The sequence below is a fragment of the Nomascus leucogenys genome, chromosome 17 (genome assembly GCF_006542625.1).
Source record: "Nomascus leucogenys isolate Asia chromosome 17, Asia_NLE_v1, whole genome shotgun sequence".
In the NCBI taxonomy this organism is placed as follows: domain Eukaryota; kingdom Metazoa; phylum Chordata; class Mammalia; order Primates; family Hylobatidae; genus Nomascus; species Nomascus leucogenys.
The window spans coordinates 74,192,147-74,212,522 of record NC_044397.1 but is presented as its reverse complement, the minus strand read 5'-3'; the positions used below and the strand labels follow the sequence as shown (position 1 = coordinate 74,212,522).

General features: G+C 50.8%; 1 protein-coding gene across 3 annotated transcripts; it reads left to right on the top strand.

Annotated features, from left to right (window-relative positions):
• Positions 1-4,140: 4,140 nt before the first annotated feature.
• On the top strand, positions 4,141-19,933 carry GHRHR (growth hormone releasing hormone receptor). Of its 3 annotated transcripts, none has more exons than XM_030796336.1 (13): positions 4,141-4,307; positions 9,180-9,282; positions 9,409-9,516; positions 10,222-10,319; positions 11,475-11,572; positions 12,317-12,449; positions 14,332-14,485; positions 14,776-14,836; positions 15,349-15,418; positions 16,166-16,257; positions 16,819-16,948; positions 17,700-17,741; positions 19,525-19,933. In XM_030796336.1, the coding sequence occupies exons 1-13, from the start codon at positions 4,251-4,253 to the stop codon at positions 19,648-19,650; spliced, it is 1,272 nt and encodes a 423-aa protein (XP_030652196.1). In that variant the 5' UTR covers positions 4,141-4,250; the 3' UTR covers positions 19,651-19,933. The 3 variants fall into 3 exon arrangements, with proteins under 3 accessions (XP_030652196.1, XP_030652197.1, XP_030652198.1); XM_030796338.1 differs by lacking the exon at positions 4,141-4,307 and adding an exon at positions 9,028-9,054; XM_030796337.1 differs by lacking the exons at positions 4,141-4,307; positions 9,180-9,282 and adding an exon at positions 8,988-9,179 and having other exon boundaries at positions 9,337-9,516.
• The last annotated feature ends 443 nt before the right edge of the window (positions 19,934-20,376 follow it).

Below are 20,376 nucleotides of genomic sequence, written 5' to 3'. Positions count from 1 at the left end.
ATAGCCAAAGCTTTAGCAGAAAAATGCCCAGGAAACCTTCACTAGAGAATCCTTCTCCACCACCTCAATACTCCTGTTCATTCTTCTCATCAAACAAGGCCAGTTTTGCGAGAGTTTTGATAGGAAATCATTACACATCCACCTCACAGCCATGATTTGGCTTTTCACGATGTCTTTTTGTTTTCTAATCTTAAAAAATCTTTTAAGGGCACCCATTTTTCTTTAGGTAATAATGTAAAAAAGACTGTGTTGACATGGCTAAATTCCCAGGACTCTTAGTGTTTTAGGGATGAACTACATGGTTGGTGTCATTGCTTACAAAAGTGTCTTGAAAGCTTATGTTGAGAAATAAAGTTTATATTTTTTATTTTTTAATTCTATATTTCCATGAACTTTGTGAAGTCCTCTTGTACAAATAGATTTAGTTCACACCTTTTAACTGCTCATAGTATTCCACTGTATGAAGAGATCACATTTTGTTTAGCTATTCCTTTCTCGTTGGACAATTGTGTTGTTTTCTGGTTTTTACTACATGTTATAAACAACACGGAACTCAGAACGCAAATACCCAGAACTGGAATTTCTGGCTTATAGGGTATGTTCATTCTTAAATTCATTGGATAATATCAAATTGTTTTTCAAAGTGGTTATACAAAATTCACTCTCATCTGCAGTTTATGAATGCTCCCATTTCTTTATATTATCTTCCAGACACTGTGTTAGTAGACATTAAAGTTTTAGGCAATGTGATAGGTGAAAATGGGTAGCTTATTATTATTTTTATTTTAATATTCTTTAGTATTAGTAATGTTAAACATTTCTTCATCTGTTTATTGGCCTGTATATTTCACTTCTTTTCTGAATTGCCTATTTATATCATTTGCTTACTTTTCTACTGAGTTATTTTTATCTTTCTTACTGATTTTTTTCTTTTCTTTCTTTTTTTTTTTTTTTTTTTGTGACATAGTCTCACTCTGTTGCCCAGGCTGGAGTGCAGTGGCACGATCTTGGCTTACTGCAGCCTCCACCTCCCAGGTTCAAGGGATTCTTCTGCCTCAGCCTCCCGAGTAGCTGGAACTACAGGTGTGCACCACCAGGCCCGGCTAATTTTTGTATTTTCAGTAGAGACAAGGTTTCACCATATTGGCCAGGCTGGTCTCAAACTCCTGACCTCGTGATCCACCCGCCTTGGCCTCCCAAAGTGCTGGGATTACTGGCGTGAGCCACCACGACCAGCTGATTTTTAGATATTTTTAAAATATATTTTTGATACTACAGATTTGTTTGTCAGGATTGGTTGCAAATATTTCTTTCAGTTTGTAGCAGAAAAACGCTTTTAGTTTTCATCTATGGCATCCTCTCTTGAACACACATTTTAAAATGTTGATGTGGTCACACTTGATTTTTTTCTTTACGATTTTTATTTTATATGACACTCTCTTTTATTCTAAGGCCATAAAAATGAATTTCTATTTTTTGAAGCATTTTCATGATTTTCTTGTTTTATAGTTAGAATTTTTAACCTAGAATTCATATTTCATAAATGTGAGCTAGAGATTCAATCTTATTTTTTCATACAAAGAATCAGCTGTTCCAGTCTTATTTGCTGTTAGTCCATCTTTGTTACATGCTGTCATAAATGATTGTCCACTGTGATCTAGGCTATGTATGAGGTTCTTTATAGTACAAGGCTTTCCTTGTCCACTTATGCCACCAATCCTATAAAGAAGGTGTTAGTATCATCCCCACTTTTTAGATGGGAAAACGGAGTCTCATAAGCTTTGGATGTTTTGTTCTCTCCAAATCTTATGTTGAAATAGACCTGCATTGTTGGAGGTGGGGCCTGGTGGGAGGTGTTTGGGTCATGGGGGTGGATCCCTCATGAATGGCTTGGTGCCCTCCCCATGGTAATGAGTGAGTTCTCATTCTGCTAGTTCATGCAAGAGTTAGTAGTTTAAAGAGCCAGACATCTCCCTTGCTCTCTTGCTCCCTCTCTCACCATGTGATATACCAGGGGTTCCCCCTTCACCTTCCACCATAAATGGAAGCTTCTTGAGGCCCTCACCAGAGCAGATGCCAGTGCCATGCTTCCTGTGCAGTCTGCAGAACTGTGAGCCGCAATAAACCTCTTTTTAAAAATATAATACCAAGCCTCGGGTATTCCCTTACAGCAATACAAATGGCTAACACAGAGGTTCAGAAAGGCTAAATGACTTGCCAAATGTATGACAGCTAGCAAGTGATGGAGGCAGAATTTGAATCCTGAGTGTATACAGAATTAACTAGAGAAGACAGCTCCATGAAGAAACAGGCCTGCAGGGATCCTTGGGGAACATGTACAGTTAGAGCAGGGTTTCTCAGCCTTGGTCTTATTGCTCTTTGGGACTGGATAATTCTTTATATGGTCGAGGGTGGGGGCATCCTCTGCATTGCAGATGCTTAATAGCATCCCTGGTCTCTACTCATTAGATACCAGGAGCAACTCACCACCCCACTCCTCACCCCAACTCCTAGTTTTTATTTTGATAATAAAAAATGTCTCCAGACATTGCCAAATGTCCCCTAGGGAAGCAAAATTGCTCCAGGTTAGGAACCACTCATTTAGATGGTAATAACTATTATTAATTATCACTATCAACCTCAATAATTAGCCATCATTAATGCTAAGGATATTGATGCTAATTATCAACAGTGATTAATCGTAAGACTTTTTTTCCTGGTGCTGTTGCTTCTTTGTAGCTGAGGAACAGAAGGTTCTAGCTTTCCCTTCAAGTTATACCTTTTCAGCACTCTGCTTTTCCAACCTGTGAGCTCTCAGCCTGCCAAGAGAGGAGCTCTGCTCTCCCCTAAAAGTGTAAAAGTGTGCAGAGCTCTGTGTGGCATGCTGCTTGCACCCTTTTCACAGTTAAGCTCATGAAAACACTTGCACAGGGTAGGAGGGTTTTGGAGCTTGGGGTGGTTCATGTTTTCTTTTCGAAATATTTTTTTTTTCAGCATTTTGTTGACAATGAAGAAAAATGGAAAAATAAACCCCTGCTGATGTCAAAATAAGCCCTAAATCCAGATGTAGCGGGGGCGAGGAGCCTTCAACATTCATGATGTGATCGGGCTGTAAACACGTCTGGTGTTCTAGCACGCAGCCCAGCACCTTCTGTGAGTGGAGACGTGCACACAAACATCAGGACCTGTCGGCTATTGGGATATTCAGGTCTTTCAGAGGTGACATCTTTGACATTTCAAAATGCTGTGCAAGATCCAGGGGCATTTAGAACACTGTCTTTAGCCTGGCCAATGGAGACCCTGCATTTTAAAGTCTAAAACTATAATAAAAGCGACCAGGCAATGAATGTTCAATATAGTTTGGCTGTGTAAGTCTTCTCATTTCTGCTACCGATGAGAGTTGTCCTCCCCCTATTCAAGATGGCTTGACCCATGAATTCTTCACAAGGCTTCCAACCAACCTCATTTTCCCCTCTTGCCGTGAGAGTTTTGGAGAGATTTTGATAAGCCCCCATGTGAAGTCCAGAGCCTTGATGCTTGCAGCTTCAGCTCACCAACCAGGCCAGAGTCCTTGCCCGGTAAAGGACCCACATCTTGCTGAAATGACACATTCCCTGCCAGCCCATGCCAGTGCTTACAGATCACACTTCCTTTCCTAGGACCATTCCAACCCTCCATCTCCACTAATACCATACCCTTCCCCTTCCCCACCAGCTCCACACAGCTCTGACCTCACTCTCCAGCCCTGTGGATGAGGCTAGGAGCACACATCAAATAACCTGGGAGCTTCCCAAGGGCAGACTCAGGTCCCCTTCCTATTCTCTAAGATCCCATCAATCTGAGGGGTCACTCCAATGATGGCCACCAGAGACCTGGGCTTACAGAAGAAAGTGGTAGAGAATATTGACCAAGTGACCTGTGGCTATCACCTCTCTGGGCCCTTGCTATCAGGGCAGACACACAAGCAGACTTACAGCCAGAGTAGAAGGTGGTGATGGTGGGGGCTCAGCCCCTGCCTGCCGGAAACAGAGTCCCACCTCAGGGTCAGCGCTGAGCTGAGCAGGTGTCCTGCAATCCTGGTGAATATTCAGCGGTCTGTGTCCCCTTGGCTAGCTCCTGCCTATGCAAACAGCCACCTGAGAAGGGAAGGCAGAGGGTGCGGTGGAAGCGGCTGTGTCAGGGGACGGCAGGGGAAGGAAGATAGCCAAGGCTTACTGAGGCTGGTGGAGGGAGCCGCTGCTGGGCTCACCATGGACCGCCGGATGTGGGGGGCCCATGTCTTGTGCGTGTTGAGCCCGTTACCGACCGTGAGTAGCCAGCTGAGACCCTCCTGCCTCTCCCACTGGGCTCCAGATTTGGGAGCCACAGGGCTAACTGGAGCCTGGCAGAGACCCTACTGATCTTCTCCGGCTATAGAGTCCCTCCCTACGAGCAGGTGGCAGGCTGTGGCTTAGAGAGCCCCTGACACTGGGGCTCCCTCCCTCATCTCCCTCCTCCCGGCAGTCTGTAGTGACTCTAGGTAGAGCTATTAACACGTCCTTCCAGGGGCTGAGCTGAGCTCACCTTCTTGTTGCTTCCCCCAGGGCCTGGCTGTGCCCTCTGGGGGCCACAGAGACTCTGTCTGCCCCAAGACAGTGCCTCAGAATTGGGGAGGCAAAGTCAGGCCCCCTTCTTAGTCCCCCCAGTCTGCTCTTTCTCTCAGCTGTGCACTGTGATGCTTCCACACGCTCCCGTGGTAAGATTTCTGGACCCCTCCTTAGCCCCATGACTCCCTGAGCCACTCTCCAGTTTGGTGGTTTCCTTGGAAGAGGGTGTGGCCAGGGAAGGAGTGGAACCTAAGGAGTTGGTGGAGACCAGCTGCTTCTGCTGCAGGAGTTAGGGGATCCATCATCCTCTCACGATGCCGAGGGCTGGAGAGGCTTTTAGCAACCAAACAGTACTCCGTGGGCCACAGCGCTGGAGCACGAGGCATCAGGAGAGAGGGCCCTTCCTGAATGTGCTGCAGTTTCCCAGTAACTTTCCAGGAGGTTACTGCAAGTGACAGTAGGGACCAGGCTGGGAGTCACAAGGTTCTGGGATGGTGGGGGCCTGAAGCATTCTTCCTCCGCTGCCTTATTAGAGGGTGCTGCCCCTCCCGAGCACCTTGCTACACCTGCTCCTAAGTGCACAGGCTTTGGGCTTGAATCCTGGACCCATGAAACTAGCCGTGTGACCTGCAAGTTCCTCAGCCTTCCTGAGCCTTGCTTTTATCTCTTTTGTTAAAAGAGAAAATATCCGCTGGCCCGGGTCGTTGTGCATTGAGTAGAATCTGATTTGTCAAGGGCTGGGCATAGGGGTGCAACACAGGAAACTTCGACTGCCCCCTGGCTGCCATCTGTGTGCGCTCTACAGCAAAAGCTGTATTTTTAGCAGGGGTACCCAAGACCTAGTGGTGGCCATTCAGAAGATGGTGCTAGCACCAAAGCTAGAACTCAGTCACTGTTTGCCAGTGTGGGCTCCATCCCCTGCAGATACCAGGAAGAGCAGCAGGCACAAATGCAAGGCCTGGGGGTCCAGGGCAATGGAGCCTCCCCTCAGGGGTGGGTGGGGTCCAGGATGTGTGTGGGGGTGACTGGGAGCCCCAGGATGTGTTTCGCCAGTCCTAATTCAGCAGGAGCATTTGGATAAATCTTAGAACGATCTATCCTTCCACTCCCACCACTTCCCTCCCTAGAATCTCTCCTTACATCTGGCCCCGTGACCACACATCCTGAGTCATTAGTGGGGCTTCTCTGAATTTCCCTCTTTCTCTTAGAGGTGTGGGCACTGTCTGTCCATCCTTTCGGCATGAGGCTGCTCACCTGGCATCCTTTGCCCTCAGTGGCTTCCCCAGATTGGCCCTGAAAAGTTTCCCAGGCAGGGTTGGGGCTTGCCAGACTGTGCAGTAGGCAGAAGGATAGGCAGAGACCACAGCTCTTCCAACAGCCCAGGGTCAATGTCAGGCTGATGGTGTGAGAAAGTCCCATACAGGCCCGTCTGCCCTCCTGCTCTTCCTTCCCCGCTTTGTGCGCTCAGTCTGTTGGAAGATGTGGGGGAGACACAACGGGGCTCTGCCCTGAGATGGACCTGAGGTTACTGAGTCCTCGGGAGGAAGCCAAGAGCTGAGTCTGGGGCACCCACCAAAATGAGACCTGGAGCCTGGGTAGTGGGTGACATCTGCACCCTGGGGCCTTGCAGGGCCAAGCAGGCGATGGCAGAGCTGCGTCCAAGCCATGGAACCATGGGGTCAGCAGGGCGGGACAGGAGTGACTTCTCCTGCCAGGGTAGCACTGGTGGGGGTGACCCTCCTTACTGGGCTGGCTCTCCAGATTTTCTCCTAGCCCACAAATCTGCGGCAGAGCTCTCGGGTCTCTCCATGTGGTCACCCACCATCTATTGTCCCCGCTCTGGTGGTCAAAGTCTCTACTCTCTGACCCCAGCCCTGGTCTTACATCTGCTACGCTATTTGCTGTGCCTGCATTTCTCCCAAAGAACACTAGCTGTTAATTAAACATTTGCTGACATGGATCCTGCTAGACATCGAGGGTGTGTGCGTGTAGAGGGGGTGGGCCATGGGGAGAGAAACATTAGTCCTGAACTGATACTTCCCAAATACATCTTTTCCCACTTCCCTTGTCCTTGCACATGCTGTTCTTTCGGTTCCAGACGCTCTTCTCCCCACTGTGTGTGCCTGGCTCTAAAAAATGCTCCTTTGTCCCCAGGTCCAGCTCAAATGCCACCTCCCCAATCCCTGTGAGAGGGACACTCCCTCCCATGGTACCTGTCTTGCTTCTTTTTGTTTTTCTGAGACAGAGTCTCACTTTATCGCCCAGGCTGGAGTGCAGTGGCACAATCTTGGTTCACTGTAACCTCTGCCTCCTGGGTTCAAGTGATTCTCCCGCCTCAGCCTCCCGCGTAGCTGGGATTACAGGAGCGTGTCACCACACCTGGCTAATTTTTGTATTTTTGTAGAGATAATGTTTTGCCACGTTGGTCAGGCTGGTGTCTAACTCCTGACGTCAGGTGATCCGCCACCTTGCCCTCCCAAAGTGCTGGGATTACAGGCATGAGCCACTGCACCCGGCCCCTGTCCTGCTTCTGATCACAGTTTGCACAGGGTCTATTAGGATCCAGCCCTTCTCCCTCCCCCAGCCCCTCCTCTCCTGTGAAAGCCTGGGGGAACAGACATCTACACTGGTTGACTTGGATGTGTGTTTTATACAAAAATGTGTATGCTGTATACCCAGCTCACAGTGCAGAAAGTATGTTTTGTAAACTTGGCTTCCCTTATATGTATCTGTTTGGGCTCTGGCCTGCTGGGAGATCAGTTTTGGTTTTCCTCCAGTTTGGGGTGGTGGGAAGGAGAAGTGCTAGAAATTCCTGCTGTTCACTCCCAGTTCCCTGGAGAACTTGTTAAAATGCAAAGTGCTGGATCCACCTGGATCTCTGCGTATTCCTGCTTCCATCCCAGTGGATCTCTAGTTGGTTCTTGAGGCACACTTTCAGAAGTACTGCTAGAAGATTCCCCCCAAAATTCCCAACTTGTTTCCAGCTTCCAGAGATCATTTCTCATGGCCACTGTTGCAGCACAAGATCTGGGAGGCTCCTAAACTATAATCTTTCAGGGTTGCTCAGCCATCAAGGCTATGATCCTTTCATCTACACATCCATGAAGCCACGCATCCATCCTTACACAGCTCTCTCACTCAACCACCATGCACCCATCCATGCAGCCAGTCATCTGTCCGTCCATCTATCCGTCCAAATCCATCCATCCACCTCCCCAGCCATATATTTGTCTGTCTGTATACTCATCCATTCCACCAGCCAGCTGCCTAGGCAGTCACTCCTTACTTCCTTCCTTTCTGCCTTCCTGCCTTCCTGCGTTCCTTCCCTCCTTCCTTTTTTATGCGCCTTCACCTCATTCATGTGCTCACTCATCCATGTGCTCATTCATTCATCCATCTTCTCTCTCACTTACTAAGTGACCCATTTGCTCATGTGTTCCTCCCTGTGTGCACCCCTAAAAGCAGAGACTGAGACAAAGGTCAGAAATTTAAAATGGTTTCCAGTGGGGTAAATCCAAAGTATTGGCAGAGCTGCATTCCTCCTGGAGACTGTAGAGAATAATCCATTTCCCTGCCTTTTCCTTGGGTTGGTGCCCTTTCTCCATCTTCAGACCAGCAGTGTAGCATCTTTAAATCTCAGTTCCCACGGCACACATCCTCATGTCACCTCCTCTGATTCTGATTCTCTTGCCTACTGCCCACCCTGTAAGGAGCCTTGCGATTACATCAGGCCTACTCAGATAATCAAGGATGAGCTTCGCATCTCAAGATCCTGAATTCAATCACATCTGCAAAGTCCTTTTGCCGTATAAAGTAACACATTCACGGGTTCCGCAGATTAAGATGTGGACATCTTTGGGGGCCATTATTCTGTCTACCAAGGTAGTTTTATGCAGAATTGCTTCCAGGGAGCAGGAGTGGAGAGCAAAGAGAGTGACACAGGGAAGGAGGAAAGGCCCTGATGAGGATGGAGCTGGCCATCCCTGTGAGATCTTCGGAAGCACATTGTCTAATGTGTCTCAGAATTTACTTCCATGAGACAGAATGGAGAAACATCCATCCAAACCTAGGCAGACCTAAGTTTATATACCAACTTCCCCTCTTCCGGGGTGACCTCGAGCAAGTCAGTCAACCCTAACCTCTGCTTCCTGATCTGTGAACTGGAAAGAACAAGAGCATTAACTGCACAAGAGAGGATTAGACCTTCTGTTTCTTTCTTTCTTTCTTTCTTTCTTTCTTTCTTTCTTTCTTTCTTTCTTTCTTTCTTTCTTTCTTTCTTTCTTTCTTTCCTTCTTCTTTCTTTCTTTCTTCCCTTCCCTTCCCTTCCCTTCCCTTCCCTTTCCTTTCCTTTCCTTTCCTTTCCTTTCCTTTCCTTTCCTTCCTTCCTTCCTTCCTTCCTTCCTTCCTTCCTTCCTTCCTTCCTTCCATCTGAACATCCGCCAAACACACCTGAAACTACTGTGAGCAGGTCTTTGCCTAGGATTAGGGCACAGAAATGAATCAGGCCTTGTCCCTGTTCTCAGGTCATGTGGACCACAGAGCCCAGAAAGGCACCCAACTGGCTTGGCTCATCCTGTTCACTGTTTCCAGCAGGTATTGGGCCACATGTACCCAGAATGTGACTTCATCACCCAGCTGAGAGAGGATGAGAGTGCCTGTCTACAAGCAGCAGAGGAGATGCCCAACACCACCCTGGGTATGGGGCCTAGGAGGCAGGTGGCGGCTTCTCTGATTCCTTTATATCCTCCAGCCTCACCCCTTGGATTACTGGGGCAGCCCTGCACCTGGGCTGAGTCTCCACTGCTCCCGGCTCTCTATCCAGGCTGCCCTAGGACATGGGATGGGCTGCTGTGCTGGCCGACGGCAGGCTCTGGCGAGTGGGTCACCCTCCCCTGCCCGGATTTCTTCTCTCGCTTCAGCTCAGAGTCAGGTGAGGGGTCCTGGGTGTGGCAGTGGGAAAGGGAGGTGCTTTCATCTGGAAGTGGCAGAATCTGGCAGACACATCACTGGATTGGGGGCAGGCCGACCTGGGTTTGTATACCAACTTCCCCTCTTCTGGGGTGACCTCGGGCCAGTCAGTCAATCCTGACCTCTGCTTCCTGAGCTGTGAACTGGGGAGAACAAGAGCACTAACTGTGCAGGAAAGTATTAGAGTGCAGAACCTGTAAGTGCTGGACCTGGATGCCCTCCAGGTGTTAGCAGGAGGCTGGCTGCAAGGGTGGAGGCGGGCAGGCCTGCCTGACTGCCAAGACACCATCAACTGCTCAGGATGGAGAGGGTGGGGCACTCTGCTGCTCTGCTTCACCTCCCTGGCCTGCGTGCCTGGACAGTGAGGGCCTCTTTTCCCCCTACTGCCCTTAGGATGCTGGCAGCCCAGCTCACCACTCCTCACTCCTCAGGGGAATAATCCTCCCTGTGAAGAGATGGCGCCTTTGAAGCCAGAGATGGAGGGCCCCATAGTGTGTCCCTGGGCAGGCTAGGCCTGGGCCCCAGGCAGCTGGAGCCACTCTCTCTGTTGCTCAGAGGAACTGTCCATGCAAACCCTGCCAGGGTCACTCGATGGTCCACGGCACCCCCAGCCCCATCCTGGGGAGAGGGAAGGAGTTGTGGCTAGAGAGTCTTGCTTGCCTCCCAGGGGCTGTGAAGCGGGATTGTACCATCACTGGCTGGTCTGAGCCCTTTCCACCTTACCCTGTGGCCTGCCCTGTGCCTCTGGAGCTGCTGGCTGAGGAGGTAAGAGTCTCCTGGCATCTTGGAGGAAGGACTGCCATGGATATTTGTATGGGTGGGTGTATAACTGTAGGGGCCACCATTCCCTAGCCTGCAGGTTGGAACACTACTTACAGTAGTGTTCCAGCAGAGAGCAGTGAAGTGTCAGGAGGAGAGGAGGTCTTTTGCTAAGTTACTCAAGGGTGACCCACCGGCCAAGTTACTTGGAGGGGAAGTGGGGCAGAGGGCAGGTGGGAGATCTGCCGGCTGCTGTCTTGGTTCTGTGCCCAGGCCTCCAGGACAGGGAGCTTAAAGTGGTTCCAGAGGAAACAAGGTTCCTGGCAGCCCTGGGAAGCTCCTTTCCTTCTCTGGCCCTCAGTCTGTGGAGCAGTGTGCATGGTTGTGGTGTGGGCAAGTGAGGGAAACTCAAGCCCAGGGTAATTGCAGAGAGCTCCTAACACCAGCCAGCACACCCCACACTTGTGCATCCAGCAGGGCCTTTGCAAGTCACTCCCACACCCATCATCCCATTTCTCTGTCCCCTTGATCTCTGAAAGGTAAAGCAGGACTGTAACCATTTTTCAGATGGAAAGACTGAGTCAGGGACAGGAAGTGATTGCCTGGACCCCACAGGAGAGCTGGGATTGGGGCCAGTGCCCAGGCCCCTGCTCCTTTCCCTTGTCTGCACCCTCTATCTTCAGGGCCAGGCTGGACTCTGACTGATCCAAACACTTGGCCATGGAAACCTTTTGCCTGCCTGCCTGTGGCTGTCCCCAGGTGTCCCTGGCTATCTCCTTTATTTGGGGACATTGTGTTCCAAGCCGGTGAGCAAGCTGGATGTCAATAAACAAGCTGATTTCCTCTTGGGCTTTTGTCATTCCCCAGGGACATGTAGTTTCTGCGGCTGCCTCTCCTCACCCCCAGAGCATCATGAGTGTTAAGCATCTCCACTCCTCGCCACTGCCCCTCCCTCACCCGCAGGTCAGGTGGAAGGCAGGCTGTAAACTAAAGCTCCAGTGCATAGGGGGAGCTTTCCATGGTACCTGTGGACACCTCTGCCTCCAGATGGGGAGTGTTGGGGTGGAATGGCAAAGGCTTCATCTGCTTGATGATTGTCAAGCCTCTCTTTCCCCCAAAGGCCCAGAAGCTGAGACTTTCTTCTGTCTCTGCCCTTCCCAGGAGTCTTACTTCTCCACGGTGAAGATTATCTACACCATGGGCCATAGCATCTCTATTGTAGCCCTCTTCGTGGCCATCACCATCCTGGTTGCTCTCAGGTTTGTCATCCTCATCACCAGCTCAAGAACCTTCCTTGGCTCCCTATTTCCCAGAGGGCCAAGTCTGCTTCCTTGCCTGCATAGCCATGAACTTCCCACATCTAGGCACCATTCCCATGTCTAACTTTCCCTTCCCTTTTCCCACCATGTAGACCCATCTCTTCAAACACCAGAACTCACTCCTACCTCTGACCCTTTGCTCATGTGGCACTCATTCTATTTGCTGGAATTCCTCATTGTTCTCAGTGTATTTATATCTGAGAAAGACCAGCTCCTATCTGCATCTGACAGTCCTCTGCCTCCTGCCTGGAGCCCCTCTTGACTGTTACAACTCTCTGACCATTGTCCCTTTTAAGACCCCACCCCCTCCTCCAGCCTTCAAAGTCTGAGCACTGCATCTGGCCTGTGCTGTTCTTGGTCTCATGGGGATGAGTGTCTCTGATCATCCAGGGGGCTCCCATGGGCAGTACCTGCCGTTTCTGTCTCTGTTCCCTGAGACTATGAGCACTCTCGAGACAGGGACAAGACATTCCTCTGTTTCCACACTTACCCTGAGCACAGGAATGGTTGCTCAGCTGTCCTGCAAGGGTTAAACTGAAGCCTCAAGTTCAGCTCAATTCAATTCAGTTTGATTGCCTCCACTTTGATTCGATTCACCTCCTGCCCTGCTCAGCCCAGTTGCAGCACATCAGAATCCCCTCTCCCCGCTTGCTTCTTGTTCCTCATTTCTCCCATTACCCCCAGGAGGCTCCACTGCCCCCGGAACTATGTCCACACCCAGCTGTTCACCACTTTTATCCTCAAGGCGGGAGCTGTGTTCCTGAAGGATGCCGCCCTTTTCCACAGTGATGACACTGACCACTGCAGCTTCTCCACTGTAATGGCCATGGGTGAAGGGGCTGGGCAGGTGGGGGAGAGAGGAGGTGGGATTACAGACCCAGATGTGCCTGCCCCAGCCTTCCCTGCCCTATGGGCTGACCCTGGGGCTCCCGCATGGCCAATTACAGAACAGGAAAATGTTCCCCTCCCATGTCACTCCCTAAGTCCTCATGCCTTTCCTGGACTGTGGTGTCGATCCATGTCATTTCCCACATTGCATGCTCTACTCCGCATTCTGTAGTCCAACCTAGACGACGTTTCACTATGCACAGCCTTCTCCTTTCCTTTCATCCCTCCCTGAGCACTCATTGGTCTGTGCTGGCGGTGTGTATGCAAGGGGCTGGGAGGAGCTGGGTCCCTCCTTCAGGAAGAGCCCATGGGACAGAATGCACACAGATTAGGGGACTCCCGAGTGGAGGCAGCTGAGAGCTAGAAGAGAACGAGAGGGGGCTTCAGGGAGGAGGGGACCCTGGAGCTATGTTGGCGGCAACGATAGGGAGATGGGGAAGGAGAACATTTCAAGAGGAGGGACCAGGGTGAACAAACTCTCAAAGACAGGAGGACCTGGGCCATGTCCAAGAAACTGGGAAGGTACCATGAGAGAGGTGGGGTGGAGACAATAAGAGGCAACTGAAATTAAAGGGAAGTTGGGCAGAATGTGGAGACCCAGCACCTGCTAGATCCTCCACAAGTGTGCTGGAAATGAACAGCGAAATCAGCTAGCAAACTAACACATGACCTCCATTAACTGATGAAAGAATTAATCATACTTCATACTGAGCACTTATTTTGTGCCAGGCATTGCACTAAGTGCTTTATATGTATAGTTGTCCCTTGAACAACATGGGGTGCTGACCCCCCTTTCAGCTGAAAATTCAAGTATAACTTTTGTCTTCCCCCAAACTTAACTACTGATTGCCTACTGTTGACCTGAAGCCTTACCAATAACATAAATGACCGATTAACACATATTTGTCTGTTACATGTGTTATATACTGTATTCTTACAATAAAGTAAGCTAGAGAAAAAATTGTAAGATAATCAAAGAGAAAATAAATTGACTGTTTTTAAATGGAAGTGGATCATCATGAAGGTTTTCATCCTCATTGTCTTTATGTTGAGTAGGCTGAGGGGGAGCAGGAAGAGAAGTTGATCTTGCTGTCTTAGGGGTGACAGAGATGGAAGAAAATCTATGTGTAAATGGACTTCAGCAGTTCACACCTTTGTTGTTCAAGAGTCAGCTGGCATTATCTCTTGAATTTTTAAAACAGCTTAAAGAAGAAAGCATCACTTTAATCCCATTTTGTAGAGGAGAGGCAACTGGCAAGGTCACCCAGTGGCACACGGGTGGAGCTGGGATCAAACCTGAGCCAACTGAACTCAGAGGTGGTCCTGCTCCCCCGCTGGCAGGTGATCAAGTCATGCAGTGAGTGAGTGAATGCAAGGGTGCCTGTGTGTGTTTTTTGCAAGACACAACTGTGGCTGAATAAGTCACAGCTCTAGTGATTGACTTCAGCTCAGGAAGAATGGGGGTAAGTGAAAATAGAAGTAAATCTTAGGCAGTTTCCATTTAATCCTTATGACAAGGACTTGAGCTAGGTATTGGAGGTTTTTCCTTTTACAGACGAAAAGCTAAGGTGTGTGGAGATTTGCACAGGAAATAGATAGTAATTAGAAGCCAGGCTGTCTAGATCCCAAATCTGTGCTCTTAACGCTCACTGTATATCACCACATCCCCTCTCGGGTGGCCCAAGGAGCTGGATGTCCCAGCCTAAGGTGGAGGGGCCTGGAGGTTCTGTATCTGAGTGGGGTAGAGGAGACTGGGGAGGGGGTCTCCACTGGGTGTCCCAGCTCTGAAGCACCCAGGTCCCGGCCCCCAGGTTCTATGCAAGGTCTCCGTGGCCACCTCCCATTTCGCCACCATGACCAACTTCAGCTGGCTGTTGGCAGAAGCCGTCTACCTGACCTGCCTCCTGGCCTCCACCTCCCCCAGCTCAAGGAGAGCCTTCTGGTGGCTGGTTCTTGCTGGCTGGGGTGAGCACTGAGGGCGGGTTGGGCACCATGGGGAGGTAAAGGGCTGGGAAGGCCCAGGGAGTTTACATAAAGGCCCCTCCAGCTCACTCTGAGGCCCAGAGAAGGAGAGGGACAGGCCACAGTCCAGCAGCAAGTGTTGGAGGGTGGGACCAGGGCCCTGGCTCTGGGGTCCTGCCTGGCCCTGCCTTTGCAGTGCCCTACGTGGCGGATGGCGGTGGTGGGAGGTGGCGCCAGATCTCAGAGTCAAGGATGCAGACCCCCTCGCTTGTGTCTCCCCTGTACTCCTGTAGGGCTGCCCGTGCTCTTCACTGGCACGTGGGTGGGCTGCAAGCTGGCCTTCGAGGACATCGCGTGAGTCGGAGCGGCCATCTTGTCATACCTGCTGGTCCTACATGGGGTGTGGAGTGGACAGGCAGGCCATGGGCTGTTCTCCAGGCTGGGAAGAGGAGGAGGAGGGACTGCTGGCTAGGATGGGGGGGTGGGAGAACAGTCTGTGAGTAGCACAGAAGGGGCATGAGCCAGGCAGGAGAGTGGAGCTCAGATTCCCAGGGCTGTGGGGCTGGGGGAAGGTGGGGTGACAGAGCTGCCAGGGGGCCTCCTGGATCAAGGGACGTGTTGGGGCCAGCAAGGAGGCATTGAACAGAGTTCAGAAACGTTTGTCCATCTAGGTGGATAGAAAGGGTGAGCCCAGCCTGGATTGGGGTGCCCCTTTGGGTGAGAACCTAACTGGCTGAGACAGGAGAAAAGGCTGGAGGGGAGGTGGGTGAGACCAGAAGTCATGAATGCCCAAGAGAGGAGGGAGGTGCGTGCGTCACCATGGTGACGGGACTTTCCAACAAGGGCATTCTTGCCTCTCTCCCCAGGTGCTGGGACTTGGACGACAGCTCCCCCTACTGGTGGATCATCAAAGGGCCCATCGTCCTCTCGGTCGGGGTCAGTCCCTGGGCCAGTGTCCTTTGCTTTATTCAGTCAACCTCCCTGGAACTACTGACGGGCTGTGCACAGCAGGAAATGCAACTCCAGGCTGGGTGTCTTGAAGACTGGGCTCCAGCCTTGCTCTGCCACTGATTCTGTGTGAGGCCCTCTCTGGGCCTCAGTATCCCATTGGTAAACCAGAGGAGTGGTGGTCTCCATCAGCATGCAGGCTGTTCCAGCCCAATTTTGATGAACCTAATGTGCTGGTTGCAGATCATTTACCACTGCAGTGAGAGACTGGGGGTGCGGGGTGGGGGCAGTAAATGGAGTCTGCAGCTAAACCCCTCTCCTCCCTCTGCTCTCACACACAACACAGAGGCAGTGAAGACTGCTTTGCATGGCTTTGGTAAATGTACAAATGTTTTGCAACTTAGCAACTGTGCAAAGTGAGGGACATCTGCTTTGTGCTAGAGAGGAGCCTGGGAGGTGGCTGGAGGCAGGTGGCAAGGCCTGATCGCCCCCCTTGATCCCAGGACTGGAGAGGGACAGGAATCCTGGGTCCTTCTCTGTCCAAGGCTCAAATGTGGGACCCCCCAGCTCCAGGCTACAAGTTCTGGAGCAATGATCCATGCATTCATTCACCTGCACATTCTCACGTCTCAAGGATTTAAATTTTCTAGTCCCCAAATGGGCTGGGGCTCACCCCAGCCACCCAAGGCTACCCCCTGACCCTTGTCTTCCACCTTCCTATGCCTCTATTTCCAGGTGAACTTTGGACTTTTTCTCAATATTATCCGCATCCTGGTGAGGAAACTGGAGCCAGCTCAGGGCAGCCTCCATACCCAGTCTCAGTATTGGTACTGTGTGTTTGTGTCTGGGGACACTGGGAAAGGGTAACTGGAGGGGGATTCAATGTGGTGGTTCTGTCTCATCCAACAGGCATTCATGGCCTCACCCCCATGCTCTTCCCTATGTTCCCAGAGACAGAATAGACCTGGCCCCTTCCTTCTAGGGGATCACAATATTGGAAGGATGAGGACTCCAAACAGCCAGTTCCCATGCCAAATAGAACGATGAGTGCTGGGATCAATTTCTATGGGAGCCTGGGGAGAGGGATCCTTTCTAGGTGAAGGGTGGTGTGGTCAAGGAAGACTTCCTGGAGGAAGTGGTTTTGATCCACACTTTGAAAGATGAATAGACTTTCAGATAAACTGGGGCAAGAACAGTTGGCAGGGGAATCAGCAAGATCCAGGGCCCAGAAATAAAAAAGCCCAGGGTGATTGTGGGGAGGTGGCGTTTCCCAAGGTGGCTGGTCCACAGAGTGGATATAGGGAGGTGGCAGGAAGTGAGAAGAGATGAAGTGCACATGACAGTTTCTAATCCCAGGCTTGGGAGCCTAGGATTTGTCTTTCCTGCAGGCGTCTCTCCAAATCGACACTTTTCCTGATCCCACTCTTTGGAATTCACTACATCATCTTCAACTTCCTGCCAGACAATGCTGGCCTGGGCATCCGCCTCCCCCTGGAGCTGGGACTGGGTTCCTTCCAGGTGAGGGCCCCCGTAGGCACTCTTTCTTTCCATTGGGGGTGCTGGAGGGAGGTGCTGTTGCCCATGGGCCTTGGCTGAGTTCATGACAGGGTGAGGGCTATTCTTTTTCATCTATCTATTCAAATATCTGTCTGTCTGTCCATCTTCCAGCCACCCATCTATCTATGTATTCAACTACCCATGCATTCTTCCATCCATCCATCCATCCATCCATCCATCCATCCATCCATCCATGCATCCATCCATTCATGCATCCATCCATTCATCCATACGTCCATCTACCCACCCACCAACCCATCCATCCATCCATCCATCCACTCACCTAACCACCTACCCACCCACCCATTCACCCACCCATTCATCCACCCACCCACCCATCCATACATCCATCCACCCACCCACTCACCTATCCATCCATCCATCCATCCATCCATCCATCCATCCATCCAATCTATTCAACTCTTACTGATCCCCTATTATGTGCCAAGTGCTGTGCTCATTCACAAGGGATGCAGAAATAAAGTCAGAGAAATGGGGCCAAGAGTACAGCCCTGGCAGGCTTGCTATGACAATTCTATGACAATATGCCTGGCACATAGTAAGTAATGAATGCATCTAAATTCCCCTTTCAATCAAACCTGGCCCAAGCCATAGCCTGGGGATGAGTAGGGAAAAGGTAGCAGAAAGACTGTGGACACCTTCAGGCCAGGCCAAAGGGTTCTGATGGGGTCTTTCTTCTTTGGCCCCACAGGGCTTCATTGTTGCCATCCTCTACTGCTTCCTCAACCAAGAGGTGTGTGACTTTTGAGGCTATCCCTCATGGAGTTCCCCTCCCACCAGACCTAAGGCCCCTCCTCCTGTCTCTGACTCAGGCCCTGTAAACCCCAGCTCAGGCCACACCTTGATGCCTGTGAGCTTTTGTGGTAGTCTGTCCTGAGCTTCTGGATCAAGCTGAACTGGAATGTTTCCTGTAAACATCTCTTATCTATCCTTCCTCTGAGCTGGGCCAAGTTCTACTAACTACTCTTCAGGAGGTGGAGGAGGCCTTTCAGGGATCAGGAGAGGGATTAGGATAGGGAATCCGAAGGAATACCCCAATTCTGTGTTCCTAAAATTGAACAACAAGGAGAGTTGGGGAGGGGGTACGCCAGCTGAGGGAGAGACAATCAGAGAGAGCAGATAGAGGAACCAAGAAAGTCAGAGGTAGACATACAGGGAACTAGGAAAATAACCAGATGTAGAGACAAAGAGGAAGATCCGGAGCCCAAGAAACAGAGAGCGCACCTAAAGGAAACCAACACACAAAGAGAGTGGATGGAAGGGGAGATAGACGTGAAAAGACAGAACAGATGGTGCTGCTGCACGTGGAAATGTGGGGACATGGCAGAGACTGATGCAAAGTGAATTCCACCCAGGAGATGCTGAATTTCCCCCTTAGGACAGTCCTGCTCTGGGGGGAGAGGCGGGGGAGAATTGATCTCAATGCCCCAGACTCCCAAGTTCCACCTTTGTGCACCTGCAGGGCCACGCGCTCCCTGTGCTGGCCATGGATTTGCCACGGGTTCTGCATTCTGTGAGAGCTGGCTGCAGATGCCCTGTCCCCTTCGCTGTGGAGTGTTGCTCCCATCTCATCTGCCACCTCTGTCCCTTACTGCTCCTTCCCCTCTCCCTCTCTTTATCCCTCACCTGACCTCTCTAAGGCCCTTGCAGCCTCATCTGGTGTCTGGGTGTAGCAGACCATGGGCCCTGGGGGTCCTGGGAGGGGCAAGAAGCATCCCAGGCTGAGGCTAGTGGGATGTGGAAAAAGTGTTTCCACAGAGAGTTGTGAAGGGAGCTGTCTCGGGAAGCAGTGTTGGAAACCAGGTGGTTACATACCTCTGGTGATGGGGAGCTTACTACCTCCCAATAGCTCTTTCTGTTGTCAGGCAGCTGTGGAAAGATCATCTTTGTGTTGAACAGATATCTGATTCCTTTTATCTTTCACCACAACCCCAGTTCGGCTCTACTGCATGAGGCACATTCTCTCAGCACCCTATGCCCCTGAAAGCCCCTCAGAGATGTGAAGATACAGACAGAACCCCCACCCCCCAATCCCACCCTTCCACCTCGCCCCAGGCTAGTTTTCTTTTAGTTACTTTCAGTTTCCTCAACTGCAACCCCTCAGAGTGAATCCTCTTTCCCTTCAGGTCATGTCCTCTGCACAGATTTCCAGTGGCCAGAATGAGCTCACAAAATTGAGCCCCAGAGCAAGGAGTGGTCTAAGTGATTAAGAGAGAACAGGGTGGTTATTTGGCCAGGAACTCAAGAAAGCACCTATAAATGTCTTTAGCTGGGCTCAGACAAAGGCAGGGCTAAAAGGCAGAGAAAGGAGCTAAAAGAATGGTGAGAAATACTCACAGGAAGGAAAAAGTATCCTCCAGAGGTAGTACCTAGCAGTACCTGTGGCCAAGCATGACTTTTCCTGCCCCATGTCTCTGTTTCTCTTACACGGCCTCTCCCTGCACCTTAGTCTCATTGGGGTTGAGTAGCAAAGCCACAGGAGGACCTTCCTAACGTCCTCTTCCTTGTCCCTGGAGGTGAGGACTGAGATCTCACGGAAGTGGCATGGCCATGACCCTGAGCTTCTGCCAGCCTGGAGGACCCGTGCTAAGTGGACCACGCCTTCCCGCTCGGCGGCAAAGGTGCTGACATCTATGTGCTAGGCTGCCTCATCACGCCACTGGAGTCCACATTTGAACTTGGGCAGCTACCATGGGTCTGCCATGCTCTGGAGGAGCAAGGGGGCCACATCCCCACCCAGCTGTTACCCAGCCCGGGGCAGGGGCAGCCCTTCCTCCCTGTCTCTGCATCTGACTCTCTTTTGAGGTCCCTGTATGTCTAGCTCCGACTTCTGTGGTCCCTCTGTGTCTGCTCTCATCCGTTCCTCTTCCTGGGGCCTGGGGCTCTAGCCCAAGGCTCAGAGAAGCCAATAAACCTGTAAATGAATAGACGCATGTTTGAGTGAGTAAATGGGCCTCTAAAGGGGAGCACGCCTGTGTCCTTTATTTGGACATCTGGTGCTGAGTTGTGTTCATCATTCCTCAGTTCATGCTACATTATGATTATTTGTCTGTGCAAGGGGCCTCTTGTTTTATTTATTCTTAAAATGTACTCTCTTTTGTCTTCACCACTCCCATTCGCCTCCTCTCACAGGCAAACAAGCGAGCATGCTGAATGTGAATACTTGTGTTTCTGTGTGTCTTGCAAAATACATGGTGTTTTGTGTGTCTGTACTTTAATTTACATAAATGCTGTTGGTCATATGCCCCATCCTGCTTCTAACGTTTCCCCCTCAGCACTGTGCTTTTAAGAGATGCTCCCAGGGGTGGGTGTGGTGGCTTATGCCTGTAATCCCAGCACGTTGGAAGGCTGAGGAGGGCAGATCACCT